This window comes from Eubalaena glacialis, chromosome 15 (assembly GCF_028564815.1).
Source record: "Eubalaena glacialis isolate mEubGla1 chromosome 15, mEubGla1.1.hap2.+ XY, whole genome shotgun sequence".
Taxonomy (NCBI): Eukaryota; Metazoa; Chordata; class Mammalia; order Artiodactyla; family Balaenidae; genus Eubalaena; species Eubalaena glacialis.
The window spans coordinates 63,360,086-63,383,919 of record NC_083730.1 but is presented as its reverse complement, the minus strand read 5'-3'; the positions used below and the strand labels follow the sequence as shown (position 1 = coordinate 63,383,919).

At 49.5% G+C, this 23,834-nt stretch overlaps 1 protein-coding gene across 2 annotated transcripts in view; it reads right to left on the bottom strand.

The window, feature by feature from the left end:
• Positions 1–22,956, bottom strand: part of RAB31 (RAB31, member RAS oncogene family) — a 109,596-nt gene extending 86,640 nt beyond the window's left edge. For both annotated transcript variants that reach the window (XM_061169798.1, XM_061169800.1), the window contains exon 1: positions 22,753–22,956. In XM_061169798.1, the coding sequence (XP_061025781.1) occupies positions 22,753–22,791 (39 nt within the window). In that variant the 5' untranslated portion in view covers positions 22,792–22,956. The remainder of the gene's footprint in view (positions 1–22,752) is intronic.
• Between the last annotated feature and the right edge of the window lie 878 nt (positions 22,957–23,834).

The following is a 23,834-nucleotide window of genomic DNA, read 5'->3' as shown; positions in this document are numbered from 1 at the left end:
GTGTTACAACCAATTCACAGAAGTCAGAGAAGCACAAATTTATATGGATTAAAGGAATGATCCAATTAAAGGTTGAAATGAATTTACAAATGGACAAGAAACTGACTTTTTTTCCTGATGCTGGGGGAGGTCATTTTAACCACACAAATAGATGTTTTTTCCATGTCTGCAGACTGTAACTATTTTGCATTGCTATCAGTTATCTATAACCTACAGAGGCAAAAAGCAGATCAAGGACAAGAAAGGGCTAGAATCAGACACCCTGGAAGGCTGTTCTTTACAGGATGCATAGTTTTCCACTGGGGACACCCAGAAATCTTTTCTGCTTATTCCAAATTTCCTCACAATATGACACAGGAAGTAAAAAGAGAAAAAACTAAAGGTGTGGATGAGAAAAGGAACTAGGAGAGGCAACTCCACACTAAATAAAAATGAGAACTAAAATGGGAAAAGATTAATGGGCCAACGTGCACCATGGGGTCCCACGATCGCTGTACAGTTGGGGAGGACACAGGCCACGTGTGCCACGGGAGTCCACATGGCGAAATCTGGGGGCTAACGAGGAGATCTCTCTGCAAACAAGACCCTGGTCTAAAAGGGAGGACACCAAAGGCAGCGGACACGGGACAAAGAACTGACCGGGGCTGCAATATGGCAAACCCTGGCACTGAGTCGGACGGTGCAGAGGTCTGTCACCGCTGCCGGGGGGTGTGAGGGCCCAGAAGCATCAGGAATGACTAACAGGACTGGGTTTGGGCTGGGAAGGGAGGTTCCCTGGAGCACGTGTGGGTAGTGGAGACCCAGGAGTTTTCCCAAACCCACCCAGGGTCCAGCCTGGCATGTACCTGGGAGCCCGGATGGGGAGTCGGCCCTCGTGTGAACCAGCCCTTGTAGAAACCTAGACAGTCACAGGTTGGCTTCATATAAACACTCGGGTATTATTATTTGACTTAATGCAATACTTCTTCTTTAAGTGATTGAGATATATATATAAATATTTCAGTTATTACATCTGTCCTCTTTATTCCTGCAACAAACGCATTGTTTTGTAGCTTTCAAGCATATGACACTTATTTGTACATCTGTTAATCATTCCTCCTCATATGCTGGTAATGCCTGTACAGGGAAAGTTATCACACAGAACTGAAAAAGAAAATCACAATATTCAAGGAAAATAAATCATTTTAAGCAAGACTGTTTCCATCCAAAGCAGGTCTAGGGGCTGACTTACTAAAGCATTGTCACTGGTCTTCAGAGCCTGTTTACACTGCTTTTTTTTTTTGGCTGTGTTGGGTCTCTGCTGCTGCGCGCGGGCTTTCTCTAGCTGTGGTGAGCGGGGGCTACACTTCACCCCAGTGCGCGGGCTTCTCATTGCGGTGGCTTCTCTTGTTGTGGAGCATGGGCTCTAGGAGCGCGAGCTCAGTAGTTGTGGCACGAGGGCTCAGTAGTTGCGGCGCACGGGCTTAGTTGCTCCACGGCATGTGGGATCTTCCCAGACCAGGGCTCGAACCCGTGTCCCCTGCTTTGGCAGGCGGATTCTTAACCACTGCGCCACCAGGGAAGTCCCTACACTGCATTTTAAATGGACATCTTCCCATTTACGTTTATGAATAAAAACCTATCACTTATTAGAAAACAAAGAGCTATGACGAGAACTGAGAACAGCCTTAGCACGCAGCTGGCGGAGCGAAGGCCCAACCCCCTCCCGGCCACTTCAACAGGACTTGGCTGTTCCCTGTGGCATTAGCATTTCTTTACTCTTCCTGTTGAGACAAATGGGGTGATTGTTTGCGACAGGAACTTCCCAGAAGGCCCACCAGCTCTTCAAGGGGAAGCATCCACAGGCAGTTTGCACCCTAGGATTCTATGAAACCCTCGAAAACCTTGCCTTGCTGTTTGCACCCATCCTGCATCGTGACAGTGATTCTTACCCAATGACAACACCTCCTGCTCGGAAAGACCTCCTTAAATCAAACTTAATTCTCAGCGTCGGACCTTGCCTCCCTCCACTGGCGCTGCCAACACTGGCTCTGCCGGGTGGTCAGCAAGGAACTTCAGTACCTCCCGGACAGGCCTCTCCCGGACAGGTGAGGACAGCTCAGGACAGGAGAGAGGGTGGCCAGCCGGAGCCCCCATGACGCCACAGGCCTCCTGTCAAGAGGCCACCGACTCCCCCTGCCTGACACCAGGGCCCCCGCAGCAGTAGGACCTGTGGGCACTGCATCAGCTCAGCAAAGACACGGGTGCCACGTGGAAGGCAGGGGAGCGTTTCCAGATGCCATCCCCCCAGACGGCAATCAGGGCGCCAGTGAAAAGTAACCACACCCAGGGGAGGGCTTTCCCAAAGCTGGGGTGGCAGCAGGGGCTGCCGAAGTGCCGGAAGGCAGACGGTGCCTTAAATAAAACACGCACGGAAGCTACAGGAAGCCCAGGCCAGGAGGTATGCCCCTACCCCCTCCCACAGCCCTGAGAAGCCAGCAAAGCACTGGGCGAGCCACCCGGTAGCCCACATGTGGGACCCCGGCTGGGGAGGCAGAGATGGGAAAGAACATAGCTTCCCAAAGGGCAGGTCCTCCCAGTGAAGATTCATCAATTCCAACCCCACGACTTCAGTTCTTGTGATATGTCTTTGTCACTTAGCGATGTCACCCAGTTCTGGAGCTGCCTATCCCAGGACCCCGTTTGCCACATCCCAGGGGTGCCACTGGCCACTTCACACTTCACAGCATGCGATGCCCCAGCAGGAGTCCCACCTGCCTCAAAGCAGCACGTGCCGGGGTCTTGCCCAGGACCAACAGCTTCCCTGACAGGGTCTGGGCTCAAGACCCAGGGACCCCAGGGCACCGGCCAGGAGAAGCACGTCTGCACTGCCTGGGGACTACAGCTCACGACCCCCAAAGCCTCCTTCGAGGCCACGGCTACCACTGCAGATTCCCACAAGGCAGCGTGCGTACCTCATTTCCCAAAGAAACTTGCTTTTTTGTTATCCCTTCTTTCTAGCACGGGTGCAGTGGGGCCAGAAGATGTGTCATGATGGTATGAGTTGCCTCTGGGTGAACATTAGTTCATCATAGAATTTTAAAATTTGCATTTGGAGAACTAAAAGTACTTTTACTGTAAAGTGGTGTAATCCTGGTGCAATAAGGCAAGTTAAAGTAACTTCTGAGCAAGTCAACTTGTTTTTCCAGAAGCATCGGGGAAGTAGATGACCTCTACCAATCCTCCTAGAGAGGAAGAACAAACTTAGTTCTACCGAGAAGTTACCATACGACAGGCAGGAGCCCCGGTGTTCTCAGGTTACTTGTGCTGTGTAACTGTCACAACTCGCTGAGACAGGCACTGTTATCAACATTTGACAAGTGAGGGATCTGAGCTGAAGAGGTTCCACAAGCCAGCTTAAAGCTTGCTTCTCTCTCCTTCGAGTCCAGAGTCTGAAAGACAAATCAAGTCAAAGCTCCAGTCAAGCCATAAACTCACAGTCTTCAAATTCATAGTCTGGCAGTGACCTTGCTGGAACACAAAAGGTGCTTATGGGAGAAACTATCATTGCTCCACGATATCCACGCTCCCCTTCACCATCAGAAAAAGAGCCCTGAGTGAGGTTCAGCAGGCACTCGGCCACCCCTGCTGGTCGAGGTGGTCAGGGGTCTTGGTTCTGGCCAACGGGGTGGAAGCAGAGGCAATGTGTTGACCCCATAAACCGTCAGAGCATCCTGAACCAGCCACCAGGACTGATCAAGAAGAAAGAGATGATTTCTCTCCTGCTTAAGTCACCAGACTTTGGGATCTCTTATTTCAGCAGCTCAGCCTGTATCCTCAATACAGCGCATCGAAGAAACTTAAAAACCTGCATATCCCTCTAAACTGGCTAAGAATTCTCCTTAGAGCTTGTTGAACCTCATCACCTGTTTATTCCTCATTCATTTATAAGGTAAATTCATCCTGGCCCTGCGTCTGAATTCTCACAATTTCCAAATCCCAGTTTATGAGATTTACCTGTAAAGTATGACAATATACCATTTCTTTAAACCCATATGCTTCCCAGAATATGTCCTTCTTTGGAAAATGCCACTCACCCATATTTAGCTATTGCAGGTGGTCTGTCCACCACCCAGTTTCCCAGTGGCCCAGGCTGGCAGGGCATCATTTGAACCGGGCGGTGCTCTCTGCCCTGCTGGGTGGCTCTGGTCCTTCTCCAGCAGCTGCATCTACTTTCACACACATAAGGCCCAGCGGGGTTGCCACGGCAACGAGCATCCTTTAAATGCTGGCTGGCAGGCCGGATGCCAGGACCAAGTCGTTGATAGTCCTGTCTTGTTGGTTAGCGTTAGAGCAGACAAAACTCTTTTTATGACCATTCAGCAACAACAGCCCTTAAAAGAAGCAGAAGGGGGTGGGGTATCTGCTGGAACCCTCTGACCTATTTAGAGACCCCCAGCTTGGATGCCTTATGCTATATAGTTCAGCTGCACCACACATAACCACCCAACCGTCATTACCTGAGATTATATGACAGGTATGGGTCAATTTGTTCTAGCCTGCGGTTTTCTGCCTTCTCAACGACCTATTACCAAGATGAGATTGATTTGCTGTGACACCTGCTGTGTCCCATGACCAGAATAATAAACACAACCAATTCACTTTGGCCACTCCATTTTTGGTGAAGAGCTGAAGTTGAGAATGACAGACATCTGCCCATTAGGAGCAGCACGTAATTAACAGCAGTGTTTACCCACCCGATACCAAGCAGTAGAGGGGCAACAGACTGTCACCACGAGAGACCAGCATGACCCTCGCCATCCTGAATTACGGCCGCTACACTCTACCTCCCGCTCAGCCTCAACTACAACCAAAATAAATACACTTTCAGATTGAAATGACCTACGCTATACATCTATATTATCTATGCTATATATTTTCATTATATTACACATATTAGGAAACTAGGTGTTTGTGTGATCACCTGCTACAGAGGCAGGACTGGGGCTAATCTCAGATTGAAACAGATGGAATTGCCAGCTCTGTGACGGAATTAAACTGGCATATGGAACCGCGCTTTTTATGGCATTTGATTGGAATTTTTATGTGCTTGACCGTGTCACAGGAGCAGAATCCATCATCTATGAAAAGTCATAAAACTGACAGTGTCACCTTGGCAAACCATTCAAAACCAATTAACCGATCTTCTGCTAGACACATAAATCCATTGATCCATCCTTACAATTGGCATATAAAACATTCGTAAGTGCAGACAGGTAATACATTTTAATAGACATTTGAAAGAGTAAACTAGAGACAACACAGATTTAAAAACAAAAATAATGAGCCCTTGCCCCTCTTATCCAACATCTCAAAGCACTACTTTTTAGTCTTAGGGGAAAACTTGGAAGTTCACATAAAACAGTACTGTGCTTTTAATATACATTTGTGTATTCTAACACAAATTATACACCATTTTCAAGCAAATTTATCACCACTGTAGTAGTCTGAAGGCTTTTTAGAAACTGAAAGCATAACCCACTTAAGACTTCTGTTGCCTTTGGCAAATCTAATTATTAACGTTTGCTGAATTGGCTTTAGACACCTGATATCATGTTAACACAATCAGCAAATATTTACCAAAAATTCCCAGGATGAATGCCACCATTTTGATGTTCTGAGTTGTCAAGGAATTTACAAACGAACAAATACAAATCCACACACATCGGGAAATTTCAGCTCTAACAATCAATAAATGAACAAGAGGGACCCCCCTCAGTCACAGAGAAGGCTCCCTCACCTCCAGCGTCACTGAGCGTCACCTGCTTTGAGGCCCCGGGCCAGCTCCGGTCCTCTGCAGTCCCGACAGGGGGACAGAGTAGTGACAACGGTGGGCAGCAAGCTTCTAGAGCTTCAGTTCTAGATTTAGGATCTAGAGTCCAGAATCAAAATTAAAAGTTTTAATAATGACAAAGAAGATGCTATTTACTCTCTATATCAAGACCGTAAAGAGTGGGAAAAAGTGCCCCTTTTCCAAAGAAGAAATAGATTTTGCTAGAATAAAATCACACACAACATGCCTGGCACACGATGCTGAGATGAGACAGCCTTGGCATCACCTGGGGAGTCCGTCCCTGCACGGTGATTCGGTCCCAGAGCCCGAGAACACAGAGCAGCCCCCACCCCAGGGAGCTTCCAGGGGCCAGAGCCGAGGACCGCCTCCCGGTGCCCCTTCTGTCACCCACAGCTGTGTCTTCCATCTCCCCTGCGTTAGTCACTGAGGCCGGGTCTGCTGTGTGGCCTTCAGGCCCTGAGCCCTGCACGTCGTCAGCTGGCTGGCCCCTCACCCCTCATCCTTACGCGGCCTGCACGGGCCCACAGAGCCGCTGGGAGCCAAGGCCAGGGAGGTGTGTGCTCATGACCTTCGCTCGATAGGACCTGGTCATCCACACCTGCAGGCTGCCGACCCGGCTCTGATCCCGACAACCTCACCACACTTGCAGCTCCGGCCAGGGCTCCACGCAGGGCATTCAAGCTAAAAGAGATTTCCTGAAAAGATGTTGGCCTGGGAACAAAAAGGCACAATAAACACAGCAGAATGGTCGGAGCTGGGTTGAGGGCCGGAGGAAAGTGAATTAATTAGAGCTAAAAAATGAAAGAGAGAATGTAGGCGGGCCTGGGCTGACGAGGCATTAGGTGAGGGGTGTGTCCATTGAACCCTCAGCACCTAAGAGCACAATTGCGGGGTGGGGTGAGTCGTACCAATTAACTCTGAGGATTTCCAGGAAGCTGGAGAGCTGCGGTCGCAGCCGAAATCACACCAGGACATTAGGCTGGCCAGGTAAGTCTGCCAGGCACAGCTCCCCGCAGCCGCCTGCAAGGTCACTGCCATCCCGGCTCCTGGGCAAGGGCCAGGGCGCAGGCCCCAGGCCAGTCGAACTAGGTCACCTGCCCGTGACCAAGCTGCCAAAGAGGTTCTTGGCCTTTTTCGCCTCTATTCAGAAGGCAGGATCTGCTTCCCTCTGAAATTAATGCTACAAGGAATTTCCTAAAATAAAAGACAAACATCGACCACATTCCCTGCATCTAATTCCATGGCTTATACAATCAGACTGGACACTGCACCCAACTCCAGACAAAATTCAGTTTAGTTCAAAGGGAGAAGCAGCTCTTTCCTCAGGCACTTTTCAGGTGCTCTGAGAATCGTTCCCTCCCTATGTTTGATCTGGAAACTAAGCCAAGGAAGTCTTCCATCCTGTGATACTTGAGACTGATAGGCAACACAAGCGTTAACATTCCAGCTAAAGTGCGTTCCGTCACAGAGCGATAAGCCTATTTCACACGCGTGAAATTTCACCAGTCACGTGCGTGGATTCACGTGTGAGGGTTCATGGGCGGGAAGGTGAGCCTAAAGACAGAGGAGAGGCTGGCGGCAGAGGGGCTGGGACACAGCGCCTGAGGGAACGTGGACTGGCCCCCCAGGGCAGGAGCAGAGGCTGTGAACGGGGAGGCAGGCGGCGGCCTGTCCACACCCCTCCTGGGCGACTCCTGGACGTGATGACGGCCCAGGAAAATGGGAGGCTGGGGTTCGGGTTGGGACTCCATGCGGAAAGGAGGAATCAGAACTCTCCTAGAAGGAAGGCGAACTTGTGCCTCTGGATTCACCCTCAATACTGAAGTGCGTCCTCCTGGAAGCAGCCTCTGCCCCACCTGACTGGCAACAAGCAGTGCTGGACCCGCAGTGATGCGGGGTCATCGCTTCCCTGACCGGAGCATATGCCCTACAGTCCAGCGCTACAGGCATCAGAAAGAGTTAATTTGTCACGAAGAAGGACTCCAGCCCTGCTCGCTATTTGGGGGAGATGAAGAACCCAGGATCTAGGATCATTTTAAAGGGACTGTGTTACACGTTAAGCTCGATGTATCCCTAACTTTTAGACTCACACTTCCCACTGACAGAGCACTTTCTGGACTAACTCCAATGGAAGTAATCCCACTCACACTGAAGGGGAAAAATATAAAGATTCACAGCATGGAAAACACCCAAGTGCTGTAGATGGTGGAAACTGTAACTCGCCACTCCGCCGCCTGCTTATTTTTCTACAACTGGTCCAAACACAGAAGCCATCGCACTTCAGAGCTAGGTACCACACAGCTAAGCTCAGCTCACAACATCACTCTTTCCCTTTAGCCACCCTCAAATTTTTCATTCATTAAAGCACCTTCCGGTAACCACTGAATGAATTCAATATACGCAGTGTTCCAGATTATCATTCTCGGTAAGATGGACATTGTCACAGACGAACGAAACTTGCAATACACTTGTACCTACAAAGTTCGTACACGTTAATAGCGGTTCCATGAGCAAACCAATGAACTAGATCCGAATTGCAGCCCTGAGTGTCCAAGGCCCCCTGCGCCATTCAGTCCCCAAAAGTGATTCCTTCATGCTATTCCTAAACTTTCCTGAATCTGATGGATTCAGAAATCAGGGTATTTTTAATAGAACAATATAGAGTCCAGAAACAGACCCACATACACATGGAGATTTCATTCATGATAAAAATAACCTATCAGATCAGTAAATAATGATGAATTAATCAATAAACAGTATTAAAACAACTACCTAGACATTTGGAGTGAAGAAAAAAACAAAAACAAAAACAAAAACTTGAATCCCAGCCTGGCTCTTTGTACCAAAATAAATTCCACATGATCAAAAAAAATTTTTTTAATTAAAAAAAATTTTAAGACACTATGAAAGTACAAGAGCAAAATTAAAATATAGGTAAAAAATTTTATAATACTAGAATGTGGAAGGACTTTCTAAGCAAGACATAGGCAACAAAACCATAAAGGAAAAGACTGATATATTTGACTAAATAAAGATTTTTAAATATTGATATGATTTTTTTAATTCAGTAAAAAGGTAAACTAGAAAGTAACAAACTGAAGAAAAGTTTGTACAATACAAACGACAAAGGATTTGGTTTCTTTTTTTTTTTTTTTTTTGATAGGTAAGAAGTGGATTTCTTTAGAGAGAAACACACTACACAGACAGAGTGTGGGCCATCTCAGAATGTGAGAGAGGCCAGGATTTGGTTTCTTAATATACAAAGAGTTCTCACAAATCAATAAGAAAAACAACCCAATAAAAATTAGGTAAATGATGTGAATGTGTAGGTAACAAAAAATACAGTAAGTCAATAAACATATGAAAAGATGATCACAGTCATTCATAATTAATGAAATCAAATTAGAACAGATTATCATTTTTAATCTATAATATTAGTGAAGATAAAAAGTTTTGGTGATATTTAGTGTTGGTAAAGTTGCAGAAAATCATATCCTAAACACTTAATGGGAATATTCTGTTTTTTGATCTGGGCATTTACATAGATCTGTTCAATTTGTAAAAATCCATTGTGCACGATATTAAGATTTGTGCACTTTTTTGCATGAATATCATACTTCAGTATAAAAATGTAAAGAGGGACTTCCCTAGTGGTCCAGTGGGTAAGACTCCGCACTCCCTATGCAGGGAGCCCAGGTTTGATCCCTGGTCTGGGAACTAGATGCCACATGCATGCTGCAACTGAAAAGATACCACATGCCACAATTAAAGATACTGAATGCCACAACTAAGACCGGTGCAGCCAAAATTTTTTTTTTTTTAATTTTTTTTAAACGTTGAAAAAAAATTTTTTTAATGTAAAGAATATGTTACATCACCATGAGATATCACCTTATACCTGTTAGAACGGCCATCACCAAGAAGACAACAGGTTCTGGTGAGAATGTAGTGCAAAGGGAAAGCTTGTGTACTGTGGCAGGAATGTAAATTGGTCCAACACTATGGAAAATAATATTGAGGTTCCTCAAAAAATTAAAAATAGAGCTACCATATGATCTACCAATTCCATTTCTGGGTTTATACCCAAAGGAAATGAAAACAGGATTTCAACGAGATATCTGCACTCCCTTGTTAACCACAATATTATTCACAATAGCCCAGATATGGAAACAAGCCAAACGCTCATCAGCAAATGAATGGATAAAAAAGATGTGGTACATACACACAACGGAGTATTATTCAGCCATGAGAAAGGAAGACATCCTCCCATCTGTGACAACATGGATGGACCTTGAGCACACGATGCTACGTGAGATAAGTCAGACAGAGAAAGACAAGTACTGGGTGATACCACTTGTATGTCGAATCTAAAAAAGTTAAACCTGTAAAAAACAGTAAAATGGTGGTGACCAGGGTATTGGGGGTCGGGGGGATAAGATTGCTATTGTTCAGGGCACAAACTCGTAACAAGCAGTACATAAGCCATAGAGATCTAAGGCACAGTATAATGAATCCAAAAATTGTACTATAATTATGCAATGTGACAAATATTTATACAACTACACTGGCAATTGTGTTACAACACATAAGTGTATCAAAGTAACACACCTACACCTTATACCATCAAATTTATAAAAAAAAATTTCAAAGAGTAGGTTACAAATTTGTTCAAATTCATGAAAGGAATGAAATTCTGAAGTATCACACAGTAAATCAAAAGCTATCACTTACCACCTGTGCTTTGCCAGATCCCTTAGCTAAGCAGAGTAAAGAAAACTTCTAAACTGGAGATTCTCTTGTGGAAAGAACCTACTTAAACTCTCTTAAGCCTTGAGATTCTCAGGGTGTAAAATGGTTTGGGGAAGAAGAGGTAAGAGAATATTCCAATATGACACGCCAGGCAGGGTTAGAGGGGATGTCTGTGCAAACTGCCAGCATTTTACAAAGGAGGGAACTGGACTCAGGCAGTTATGTGATTTGCCAGGGGAATCGAGCTAGGAAGTGCCAAAGCCAGAGTAAGCACCCACATCTGGCGGCCCGAGGGTGACCCACCATCCACTGTGCTCCGCTGGCAAGAGGCCCGTCCAGCCGTGCTGACAGTTCAACTGCAGCCCTAGAAACTCCTAACACCTGCAGGCCCGCCATCCAGCAGGTGGGCCGTCATGATGGACCACAGTTTGCAACCTGACATTTCCTGAACCCAATTACAGCGCTTAACACGGATCCCCTGAGGGAGCAAAGGAAAAAAGGCCTGGAAATCAGGGCTTCCTGCACATGAGCTGGAAAATGGGCAACAGATAAAGCCAAGCTCAAGGCTGCTCCGCACACACAGCCCTGGGACCTGCCAAGGCTCCTCTCACACCACAAACCAGAGACAGGGGCCCCCACACAGGGCGGTCCGAGGACTCAATGCGACAACTTACGGACCCCACGCTGCCCCTGCAAGGTGCTAAGCAAACAGAGGGCATGTCTGTGTCACTGTCACCGTGCATGGTGGTGTCCTGGATGTGTCCCAGCCTCCCAGCTGATAGAGCACTTTGCCTCTTCACGGCTAATACAGGCCCCTCCATCACACCTCCCCAAGCCTGGCCAGGACCCTGCCTTTTTCTTCCAGGGAAGTACTTCAAACCTGGTTCAAATTGCTGAACTATTTTTTAAATAGTGAGAAGGAAAAATAAATTGTTACTTTAAGCACTAAGTTTGGGGTGGCTTGTCACAAAGCAGTGGAAAACTGAAACAGCATGGTGTCCGGTATGTGAGTTACACCCAGTAGGTGTCAGCTGTCTTGATTAGAGGGATACTCATAAACTAGAGTGATTTCAAGACATCCCTCTTCATAAAAGGCATTCTGAAGCACTTCCTTGATTGAGAAAGAACAGAATAAGGTTTTGCTTCAATTCTTTCTCAACTGTTACTGCTGTCACTGTTGCTGTGATTAGGGCTGGGGGCAACTACAAATTATTACAGTGCTTGTGAGTTTATAATTACTGTTTTTCTTTTACCCATGGATATTTTTAATAAGAAAGAAGTCAAGGACATAAGGAGAAGACCCCAGCAGAGCATCTGTAACTACATTGCTCACAAGCAAGAATAAGGGTGTGTACGTGGTTAGCTGTGACCAATAACTATGATTACCAAAACGGAAGCACAGGGCTGATGGGAGTGAAATGTGCAATAATGCAATTCACTCCAATAGCAGCAACATATTCAAATCAGTAAATTACATCAATTATAACTTTAGCAAAAACTTCAAAAATATTTCTATTCTTATTGAAAAAAAATGTTCTACTAGTTGTCTTACTAAGATTAGCCTAACCTGAGGTGGAGGTCTAGAAAGAATACAACTCATCTTTTTAAACAGACGTCTTTCTTTACAAAATATTCTCAGGGCCATGCTTCTCAGGCCCTGTGAAGGTTCTATAAGCTCTTTTAAAGAGAAAAGCAACCCCAGGGACCCAACACAGATATTACTTGTTGTGTAAATATATTGTATACAAATAGTAAAAGTACACACAAACTGTTTTTGTTATGCTAGAGCTATAAAATAAAGATAAATGCATTAATTAAATACAAATTGAACTATCAAACCGGTGCCACTCAAATGAACATTAACCTAATATGACGGATGGTGTTGCTCCCTGAAGAAAAACAGTGCAGGGCTGTGGTCAGTCCCAAGGTCAGTGTGCTCTGTCACCCTGTGCCCGGGATGGGTTACTTCCCTTGCATTCCACACACCATCTGTCAGCAAAGTTTGTCAGTTCTTCCTTCCAAACAGCCCGATCGGGACCCTGCTCACGACCAAGGTCACAGCCTGCCACGGGCTCCCCTGCATGCATCCTCCAGTGGTCCACCCTCCATGTGGCCGCTAGGGTGACCATCATGATGGACGAGCCAGATCAGTGTCACTGCACAAAAACCTTCCATGGCCCCCACTGGATTCCCAGGAGACGCCACAGTCCCCACACCAGCCCGCGAGACCCCAATTAACAGGCCCCCAACGCCACTTCTGCCCTCTTCCCACTGGTCACTGTTCCAGCCACACTGGCCAGCCTGCTGCTCCCACCCCAGCGTGGGGTCCCCTCTGCCAGGAGGGCCCAGCCGGCTCAAGAATATGGTCTCTGTGTTTACTTAAAGGCTGTCTTGGCGAGGACTTTCTCAAGCCCCTACTTAGAGCTGCACCCTCCCAGCCAGCCCACCTGGCCCATCCTGGCTTTCTCTGCAGGGCGCCTATCACCATCTGTCACACCAGGGACCCAGAGCCCTCAATCACGGTCACTCCTAGGATGTAGGCTCCATGAGGTCAGGGACAGTGGGTCCACTCTGCTGCCTGCTGTGCCCAACCCCGGAGCAGGTCCATCAATACCTGAGGCACCTGCTCCGGAACCACTCGGTCATCACACGGCCCCAACGCGACATCTGTGCTGACTCTGCCTGGGTTCTCCTCTCCTTGGCCAGTTTTAATGGACATTAAAGTTTCTACAGTTTTGTTACAGGAGGATCACCTGGAAGATCCAGATGTAATTTTATTTACCTTTCAAAGAGCAGCATAGAAATGAACAGGCACAGACAACCTGCAGATCCCACAGGACAGATCGGCAGGCCCACGCCTCTCCAGACCCATTTGGAGAAACCCTAGATCAGGGACCAGTGGGGAAGCCAAAGGACGAAGGACGGACCACTGTGGGGGGCCACTGACCACGCCCGGAATGCCCCTGCCCACCCCCCCACCCCTGCCACGGCGATGGAACACGAGCCTGAATAACAACCCAAATTTACTTTCTTTTTTTTTTTTAACTGAAGTATAGTTGATTTTACAATGTTGTGTCCAAATTACCTTCCAATTTTATTATCGGTGTACCCGTTATTTCCAGCAACAACCAAACGACCTCTACCCAGCAAACATCTCCTTGGGTCCTGCAGTAAATTTTTATAGGTTTTAAGTTAATTACACTAGTAATGCAGGCTCACTAAATAAACCAACGCACAGAAGCAAACGAGAAAGAGTAAGTTATTTATGAGCACAAATAAGGCCCCGGCGCACCCGCATAACCACCTGGACATGCATTTGAGCCCTTTCGGAACCTTTTCCTGTCCGCTCGGTGTAAACAGGGCCACTCCCGGTCCCTCCTCTGCACCCAGCCTCATCGTCAGACACCTACAGGCCCCCCCCCCCACCAACCATGCCCAAACTCCACCCCCTTACCTGGCAATTGAGCATCATGTGACATCCCAGGGGTCTCCAGGTCCTGTTACTTCACCTCCCCCTTCCTGCCCTATCAGCCCAAGGGCCCTGCTGGGCTGGAAACCCAAGGACAGACCCCACACCCCCGCGGGAAGTCATTACACCTGCCCACACGGCAGCCACGCACACACCTGGTAAGAGTCTCTCTTCATCCCCACAGCACACGACCCATTAGTGAAATCCTCATTTATTTTACACAGATGCCTTTTTGCTGTTTTATTTTAAACTAAAACAAGAAGATTCATGAAATGCCTTCGTTACTCCCCAAAGGGTAAGTCTGGCCGGGTTTCTGGTCTCCGCTGGCAGCAGGAGGAAAGGTCAAGCACTGGGGCTCAGCACACTCCCCACTCAGTGGGGAAGGGAGGGATGCAAAGCAGAGTCAGAAACATTTTCCTCTAAGAGACAAGCCCCGGGTGTCTCTTTAAAGGACAGACTGATGATTCATTGACCAGAAGGGGAGACAAAAAGGAAACAAAACAATGGAAGAATGTGGGGCTGAAAGAACAGAGACAGCAGGAAAACTCTGGAGCAGGACGGTGGGCTGGATGTTGACCATAAAATAAAGGAGCCGGCTGAACATAAAACAAAAGACAGAGGAAGAAGAACCATGAGGAGGTGAGGTGCGAGGTGAAGGAGGGCAGGCAGGATGCTGTCTTCACAGCTGCAGGATTTCCAACTCACCCGAGGAAACAGGACATCAGCAAGTTGGTACAGTTACGTATCATTATAAAGAAACAAGGTTAAAGGCGCCATCCTGCATCCCTGGCCTTTGCCATCTCAAACCCAAATTGACGTTCATCATTTCACTCCTTAATCCTTTCCCCCACCTCATCATTAGGTTCAAAATCTAATTAAGATGAGCACGGATAATGAAAAAAATAGCTTTCCAGAAGTTTGTTATGAAAAGTTTAGAAAATATCTTAGCTCCCAAAATGAAAGATGTCTATGAAGTATGTGGTATTGATGCTATGAGATGTTTTTCTTCTTTAAAAAACGACTTTCTTGGGCTTCCCTGGTGGCGCAGTGGTTGAGAATCTGCCTGCCAATGCAGGGAACACGGGTTCGAGCCCTGGTCTGGGAAGATCCCACATGCCGCGGAGCAACTAGGCCCGAGAGCCACAATTGCTGAGCCTGCGCATCTGGAGCCTGTGCTCCGCAACAAGAGAGGCCGTGATAGTGAGAGGCCCGCGCACCGTGATGAAGAGTGGCCCCTGCTTGCCGCAACTAGAGAAAGCCCTCGCACAGAAACGAAGACCCAACACAGCCATAAATAAATAAATAAATAAATAAATAAATAAATAAATAAAAACTACTTTCTTAATTAAGCTTGCTACAAATGTAAATGCCCTGGCCAATCGTTTGATAAAGGGAGGGAGGGAGGAAGGGAGGCTTTGCTCTTTTCCCCTGCCAGCAGAGGGCAAGCTTTATGTGATACCCCATGTGTGTGTGTGTGTGTGTGTGTGTGTGTGTGTGTGTGTGTCTGTGCCTGTCATTCTTCTTCTCTCTCACACACAGACTTCTTCCCCTTCCCTTGTCTTCTCCTCCCCACCCCACCCCCGCATAACCTCTCCTTCCCTCCATCCCTTTTCTCTCCTCCCCTTCCAGGGCAGGCTGGGGTAGAGGTACTTTTTAGGACGATGCATTTTATTTGCAGGTCCTAGTTAGAACAGTGATTCCACGAGGGCAGAAAGGAAGTAATTCTGAAGAATTCAGGTATCTGTTTCTTCTAGAAAAATGCATACTGTTGATACAAAGGCATCCAACTTCCCGGCATCTTGCTCAAAGAAGAGAAAATAGGAGGGAAGTGACCTCCCCTAGGTTCCGCTTCTCTCCAGGGCCCAGTTTTCTGATAACCCGGGTCATCTGGCACCTCTACGGAAATTGAAAGTAGCCCAGGCTAAATCCTGAGCAAGCAGAAGGCACAGTCATCACCTCCAGAGAATTCAGAGCAGGGCTGGGGCATCAGGAGCAAGGAAATAGATCACAAAAAGACTCCTCGAGACAGAAGTTTCCACAGGGAGAAGCTCGCTCCGGAATCCCAATGTTAAATCCCGCTTTTCTTTTATTTCTGCTGACAAACTCCTCAGGACACCTGCAACTCTCAGCAGCTTTAGCAATTAGGTGGGGAAAATAAATCATATGGTCTGTCAGGAGGTGGTCAGTGCTCTGTGGAAAGTCATGACCCAGAGCCCGGGAAGGGTCGCGGGAGCCCCGGGGGTGGGAGGCGGGCGGGCAGATGGGTAGCAGGTGGGTGAGCTCAGCATCTCACTCACCCCGAGTTGATTTCGGTTCTGCACCTTCAGTCCCTGCTAAAGCGTCTGACCCACATGATCAAGGCCCTTAGTTTTGTTCAGACACACCACTGCCCGTTGCTCACAGAAGCCAGGAGTATTTTTTGAATGAGTGCCATAGAGGTAAATGAGAAAGAGTTATTTCCATATTATACATGAGCACAGAAAAAAAATACAACCATTCAACATCACCTAGGTTGTCTTCCCACCACTTAACCCAGAAGAAGCAACAAGGAAGCAAACAGACAAATCGAGATACTAGGACTTTGTACAAGACAACTGGCCCGGATTCTTCAAAAACGCAAATGTCGTGGTGGGAAAAAAAAAAAAGAGAGGAACGGTTTTAGATTAGAGATGTTAAGAAGCAGATGTGAGAAGCAAATGCGAGAAGCAAATGTAACACGTGATCCCTGACTGCATCCTGGATGTGAACTATACGACTGACACTATTGCTGTGTTCAATGTCAGAGGTGAGATGATGTTACAGGTGTGCGGGGGGAGAATGTCCTTGTCCCTAAAAGATACACGCTGAAGCCTGTAGGGGTGAAGTGTCATAATGTCTGCAACTCACTTTCAGATGGTTCAGGGGGAAAATCCAATATTATCTGTGTACTATAGAGACGAAAGCAAGAGTGACAAAAAGTCATCCCTTCTGACTCCAGATGAGAAAGCTATAGACATTCGTTCTACTGCTCTTTCACCTGTTTGATGTTTTTCAAAATAAAACGGGAAAGGGGAGTTAAAAGACCCCCTGCTGGAGGCTGTGGGGTCAACAGGAGAGCCGTCAGCCTGGGAGTGGGAGGCGGTGCTCCTCACCTCCCCCTACCCTCCAACCACCTCAGCCTTCCAGAAAATAGCGCGAGATCCAGAGCCTGCTCTCCCAGTCCTGGGGTCCATGCCCACATTTCCTTCCCTGTCCAAGCCCTACGTGTCCTTCGAAGCCCTGTGCAAATCCTTCCCACGCCAGGAGACCTTCCAGATGGCTCAGTTCCCAGCCCCCCACTGCACTTACCATAACCTGCATGTCTCCCATGGCACCACGTGACACCTCCAGCATCCTTCTTGTCACCATGGCCACGGATGCTGGCTCCTGTCTTACCTGCCCAACCAGGAGCCTCTCCACCACAAGCGGGACCAGAACCCAGCCTCCCGACTTTCCACCTCCAGTAGAGCTGACACAGCACCTTATCCACCGCAGTTACTCAAGACAGACCTTGAGCAAAACCTTTTTGTCCCTCACCTGTCCTCACACCTGATAAGATGGACGACAGTCAATATTTATCATCATCCTACTCTGTTACTTCTATTGCGCGTGGCTCCGTGGTGAGTGCTGTCGCAGGGATACTGGTGATGTCATTTAGTTCACGTGTCATTGTGTCCATGTCGTGGGAAAGGCAGAGCGCCTTGAAGACAGGGATTGTGGCTGTCCTGTCCACCTGCAGCCGCCCAAGCTCCCGGCATGAAAGAAGTGCTCGATAATCAGTGAACAACTGAGTGAAGGAAAGTCTATTCCAATTTCTAACACATATGACAAATTATAAAAACTAAGACAAATGAAAGTGTAATATGTACAGACACGGAAGCACCGAAATTAGTCTAACCTGTTGGACACAACTGAATTTGAAAACCTGTTCTAATGCGTGACCTCAAAATCTTTTCACATCCTGGCACCTTAAAATGTAAAGTTTTCTGTTTTCCAACGGCCAGAGCCTTGGAGCAGATCTGGGGGATACAACACACTCACTGAAACAGGGACACTGGGCGGCGGTAGAGGTGGGGCAGCACGCCTGAGAGCTACAGACAAAGGCTGGGGAGGGACCAGAGAAGTTTGAAAACGCTCCACAGATGACTCTGATGCACACGCTGGGCTCAGGGTGAGATGCGGCCATACTGACCCTGAGCAGAAGAGGAACGAGGGCCTGGTGGACCCCAGCAGCCCGGCTCGGGCGCTCAGTGTCACTACCCGCTGGGCCCTGCTGGGAGACGTCCCACTCTATCGTGGATATTTATTCTCATCCCAGAGTCACCAACGCTAAACCACACTTTCCACAGGGGCTCAATTTAATAGAGGAATCAGGCAAGAAACGAATTACTGTACGTTCCTAGCCTCTCTGCATCCCCCCCCACACCCCTCCCCCCTTCCCCTGCAAAAAGAAATGCTAGTTTCTGGGAAAGAAAAAGAAAAAGGGTATGTGTGGTTTTTTTAATTTTATTTATTTATTTTTGGCTGCATTGGGGCTTCGTTGCTGCCCGCGGGCTTTCTCTAGTTGCGGCGAGCGGGGGCTACTCTTCGTTGCGGTGCGCGGGCTTCTCATTGCGGTGGCTTCTCTTGTTGCGGAGCACGGGCTCTAGAGCGCAGGCTCAGTAGTTGTAGCACACAGGCTTAGTTGCTCCGCGGCATGTGGGATCTTCCCGGGCCAGGGCTTGAACCCGTGTCCCCTGCATTGGCAGGCGGATTCTTAACCACTGCACCACCAGGGAAGCCCCCCAAAAATGAGTATGTTAACAGAATCTCAGGCTTGGACAGCAATGCTGATGGCTGCCTGGGCTGCGCCTCCCCATCCTATGCATTGTTCCTTCCACAAGGACCCCACGATTCACATAACCTTATGGAATACTTTCGGTAAGGAGCGCTCAGCCTCACTCAGAGCAGGCCGTGCCGACGTCCACAGCTCGGGCTGATCTGCTGGCTGTGAGCAGCCTCATGGATCCTCGGGGGTCCCACAGCCCTTTGTCGTGAAGGTCCGGACAGGCTAGAAGTCCCCACTGCCCACGTGTCACAGCAAATCCCAAGGACTGGACTGCTCTGTGATGAAGCGCTAAACAGATTCTAATAGAGGCCTGAGGAGAGGCCTCACCAAGGCCCTGACGGTGGCCTCTTAACCATGCCACTCAGCTGTGGAGGAAGTGGCAGAGATCTCTAAACTGTCGTCAAGACAACCAAAGTCCAAATATAAATCTCTCAGGGATTCCATTCGGAAGCAGTTTTTAAGTGTACACACCCAGAGGAAATAATAAAAGAAAAGAAATATCCTTTCCTCCTTCTCTCCCTCCCCCTCCCCCTCCGCCTCTCCCCGCACCCCTCCACCTCCTTCCCCTCCTCTCCCTCCTCTCACTTTCCGCCACGTGGTGATGTGTTTTAAAAATGCATACTGGGAAGCTTTCCACCTTTGGGGTTGGAACAGCTGCTGCCTCAATATTGTTTTTGTTAGTTTTTTTTTTTTTAACATACTTTGCTGTTTTTAATGGAGTTGTTTTTAAGCTACATGTTTCATAATACTAGCTGAGACTCACAAAGCAGGATGATTGGCACTTTATTGGCAAGAATGAGACTCATGGGTCCTAAGAGTCCAATGCAGACCCCCGTCAACACCCTCCTGCCCGGCTCACTTCCACGACAGCCTGGCTTATCCCAGGAAAGGGCACTCACGAAGGCTTGGGAGAAACATGACAAAGTCCACCCATGAAAACAGCAAGAGTCAAGAATCTCTAACAGGTAGGCTAAATAAACCCTGCGCTAGCGCAAAGCATTCAAGGAATGTTCCACAGATGGCTGTGGTTCCATCTGGGAGCACTCACCAAAAGAAATAAGATCAGAGACGCCTAACATCAGGGTTCTGAAAGGCACAGGGACATGCCACCTGGCCCACTCCACTGCCACCTTCTGCATATGACCCTCCGGTGGGGAACCTCCACCCCCTCGAGGAGCAGGAGGCTTCAGCTGAGAGGGAGGAAAGCCTGCTCCGCCCGTGCCAAGCACAACCGTGTGCCTTAAATGGGAAGCACATCCCCAAGTAATCACTGAGGAACAGGGACAATCACCAGGCACAAAAGGACCAGCCCCTCAGCCTCTCCAGTGAGCGAGCAAGGCTGCAGCTACGTGGTCCTCATTCCCATCACCTTTTCAACGGGGCCCAACAGAAAGTGACGCCCACAGTGGGCACGGCTGCTAGGGCCTGGGTCAGACTGAGATTTCAGGGAGGTGGGGCGATGGCTAAAAACAGGAAGCTGAGGGCTGGCTGCATGCAAGACTTCATCCAGAAAAGACAGGCCTCCCACACAAAGAACAAAGGAGCTGGGACGCCTCTTAAAATTTTGAGAGGACGCTGGGTTTGGCACTGATTCCCTCTTCCAGCCACGGATCCACAGGCTTCTCTCCCAAATCAAGAGAGCAGACCCAGCAGTTAGAATGGCTGTAGCCTCACCCAAGTGCTGTCTCACCCAGAGCATCACCCTGTTTCGAGGAGCAGCTGAGAACATACCCTGTCACATACATCTTGCCCAGGACGGGACCAGCCAAACGGGGGGAACTTAAGACACATTACTCAGTGTGATAATAAGATCACTGGCCCTTTCAAAGATTTCATATAATATGTCTTCTGACCTAAGCAAGACTAAAACCTAGAGCCATTCTCAAAAACAGAAGGCCACGGATACGGTGTGATAGGATTGAAGCTTCAAGGTCTCCGTCTGCTCAGAAACATCTTCTTGCTCTGCTTTGGGACCGTTCTTCCCTTCCAAGCCCAACCTCCTACCAACTGAGCCACTGCAGAGGACCAGCAAACAAGGAGAGGCACTGTCTCCAGGAAATCACTGAACGAGTGAGTTCCATTCTTAGAGATAAGACAAAAAGAAGTATAGGGAGTTCCTCCAGCTTTCTCATCTTCCAGGTTTGGAATCACAGGGTAGCAGGAAATGGTACCATGTATCTTAGGCAACCATCTGCTATAGTCCTCTGCCTTAAAAGGGAAGATGCTATTATGTCCATTTCACAGACGATGCAACTAAGGTACTCGTCCAAAACAGCACAGCCAATGAATGGGAGAGAATGAGAACCCAGGCTTGCTGCCTCTGGGCACAGGGCTCTTTCTACCTGATCAGTTCCTTGTAGAAGGAAACAGACTCACCCCTAAGTAGCAAAATTGCAAATAATTCATGCGGTGGGACAGGCAAGTCACTTCCGACTTCATTTATTCCCAAAGCCAATCCTGACACACACAACACACGTCAAAGCTGCCTCTTGATTCCTCGGGATCCGACCTTCCTTCTGAGTCTTTGAAGGGCTTCCTTGAGGCTGAAATGATTCCTCACAAGGAAAACATGCGATCCCTGGAATTTATGTCTGGCTTATGTTAGAGAGCCTGGCAGACGGTGCAACCTACCCCTTCAACACCGATAAAGGTCAACAGAGGAAGGGCAGAACAGCATCCCATCCAAATCCAGGCCATGGCAGAGCAAGCAGGGGGTGGGTCACAGGGAAGGGGGGGCCTTTGCCTGATCCCCTGGAATTCGAGGCCAACCCGAAGACCTAGTGTAACTGGGGGTTCCAACAAAGGACAGTGAGGGGAGACAGCCAAGAGCATCGTTCTGCCCCAGGTTCCAGAAGAGCCTAGAGGGAGTCCAGACAGCCCCTTGGTCTGGGACAACCCAGTCCTAACCTAGAACCATTTCTTCTTTATCTACTTCTGCACATCCGTCTTGACAGACCAGTTAGTTCAACCTTTGCTGCTTTTTTCAGAAATGGTTTTCTTGGGAGACCAGATCGGCAGAACACTAGGCATCCCTACCAAAAGCTGCTGAAAACAGGGCTTCAAACCAGCTCTTCCCAAAGAAGTAATTCTGGAATTTGATATGGGCACCCAAGAGGAGGCGACCCTTAACACCATCTGAATTCCCTGGGCGGTCCCCAGGGGGCTGCCCGGTGCCATCTGACAGGTCCGCACCACTTGGGTGTTTGTGTCTGTCTTTGTTTCTGGTTTCTTCCAAGTTTCTTCGGGCTCAGAAGGACCCACTTCGGGAGGGGAAGTGGGGACAGGGGAGGACTCTCTCATCCTGCCTTTATCCGCGGCACGAAAAGTTTTCTAGGCGCGGTTGTCTACCATCCGTTCTCTCTTCACTTTCCCGCCGGGTCATCCCCTCGCGCATTTTCTCACCCCGAGTTGGGCTTTCTTTTTAAACAAGTAAATAAACCAGTTGGCCCCGGGAAGCAAAAGGAGTCGGCGCCTTGGCTGAGTAACTTAAAGTTTCCGCCGGAAGGAAATTATTAAAGGCGAAGGAGAAAGCCCTCAGAGGTGGGGGCCGCGGCTCCTGTCCCCGCGGAGGGGTCCCGGGCGCCCGGCCCGGCCCGAGCGGCTCCGCTGACGCGGGCCGGCGGCGGAGAGACGAGTCGAGAAAGCTCCCGACCAGGTTCGGGCCCGGACCCAGCAGGGCCTGGCGGGGAGCGGGCCCGGGGGCGCGGGAGAGTGGGGTGCAGGGGACACGGGGGGAGCACGGACGGGGGGGTGGGCAGGGGAAGTTGGAGACAAGGGGGGCGCGGGGACGAGGGAGGCGCGCCGACCAGGGGCGCGCGGACCCGGGTCCCCGGCGAATGGCGGCGCAGGACTCACCCCGAGGAGACAGACTTTGAGCTCCCGGATGGCCATCATGAGCTCGGGGCCGGGCCGGACAGGGGCTCAGCATCCTCCGGAGCCGCGCTGCGCCGCGCCCCGCCAGCTGGCGTCCTCCGGTCCCCGCCTTCCCCTCGCTCAGCCCGCGGGCGGATCCGCAGCCGCTGCTATTTCTGGGCCGCCGGCCGCGCCGCGGAGGGTCACGTGGCCGCCGCCGGCTCCTCCCGGGGCTGCGGGGTAACCTCGGCGGCCAGGCTTCTGGGAACGCCCCCGACGGCGTCAGCCCCCCCACCCCCCGCCCCCGGGCCTGCGGCGTCCTGGCACAGGGCCTTTTCCCCCCCGCCGGCCGGCGGTTGGACCGGGCTCTGCAGAGCCCCCCTCCCCCTCGCCCGCACCCGACCCACGGGCTGCCGGCTGCAAGGCCCCCGGGGTGGAGAGAGGACCGGTCCGGCCCGGGGCTGGGGGGAGGGGGGGAACCGGGCCCACGGCTGGAGACTGCATCCCCCTCCGGAAAGTGGGTGATGCCAGCCCAGGCCATCTTCGGGGAGCACTTCCAAGTCATAAATGGCACTTGACAGAGGCTGGGCGGACGGGCAGGAGGGTCTGAGGGTGCAGCCCACCCTCTCCCGCAGTTCCTAATATCATGGGGAGGGGGCTTCAGTTTACCCCCACGTAGCTTGTCACTCTCAGCCCTGAGCTCATTTTTCTGTATGTAATCGAAATTGGTTCTAGAAGCTACGGTCTATTCCTCCCTCCAAAACAAGGGTGTCCGTGTCCGAAAAGGGAAGCGCTTTCTAGAGAGGAAGCTGCCATGCTCAGCACAGAAACGCTACCCCTTGCCGGGGCAGACACCCAGCCATCAGAACGACGCTACAAACCGGGAGCTCGGCCGCCCTTCTGCATCCTTCCTTGACCGGGAAACCAAGAGGCTCTGGCTTGAGACAGTCGAGGCGGGCTTGAGGAACCGCCCTCCCCTCTCCACAGTGGCTCACGTACCTCACCCACTCAGGCCACCTCATGTGTTGCTGCCATAGAAATGTCCGCCTTTCCGACACAGGTACCTCAGTTATTCACGTCATTTC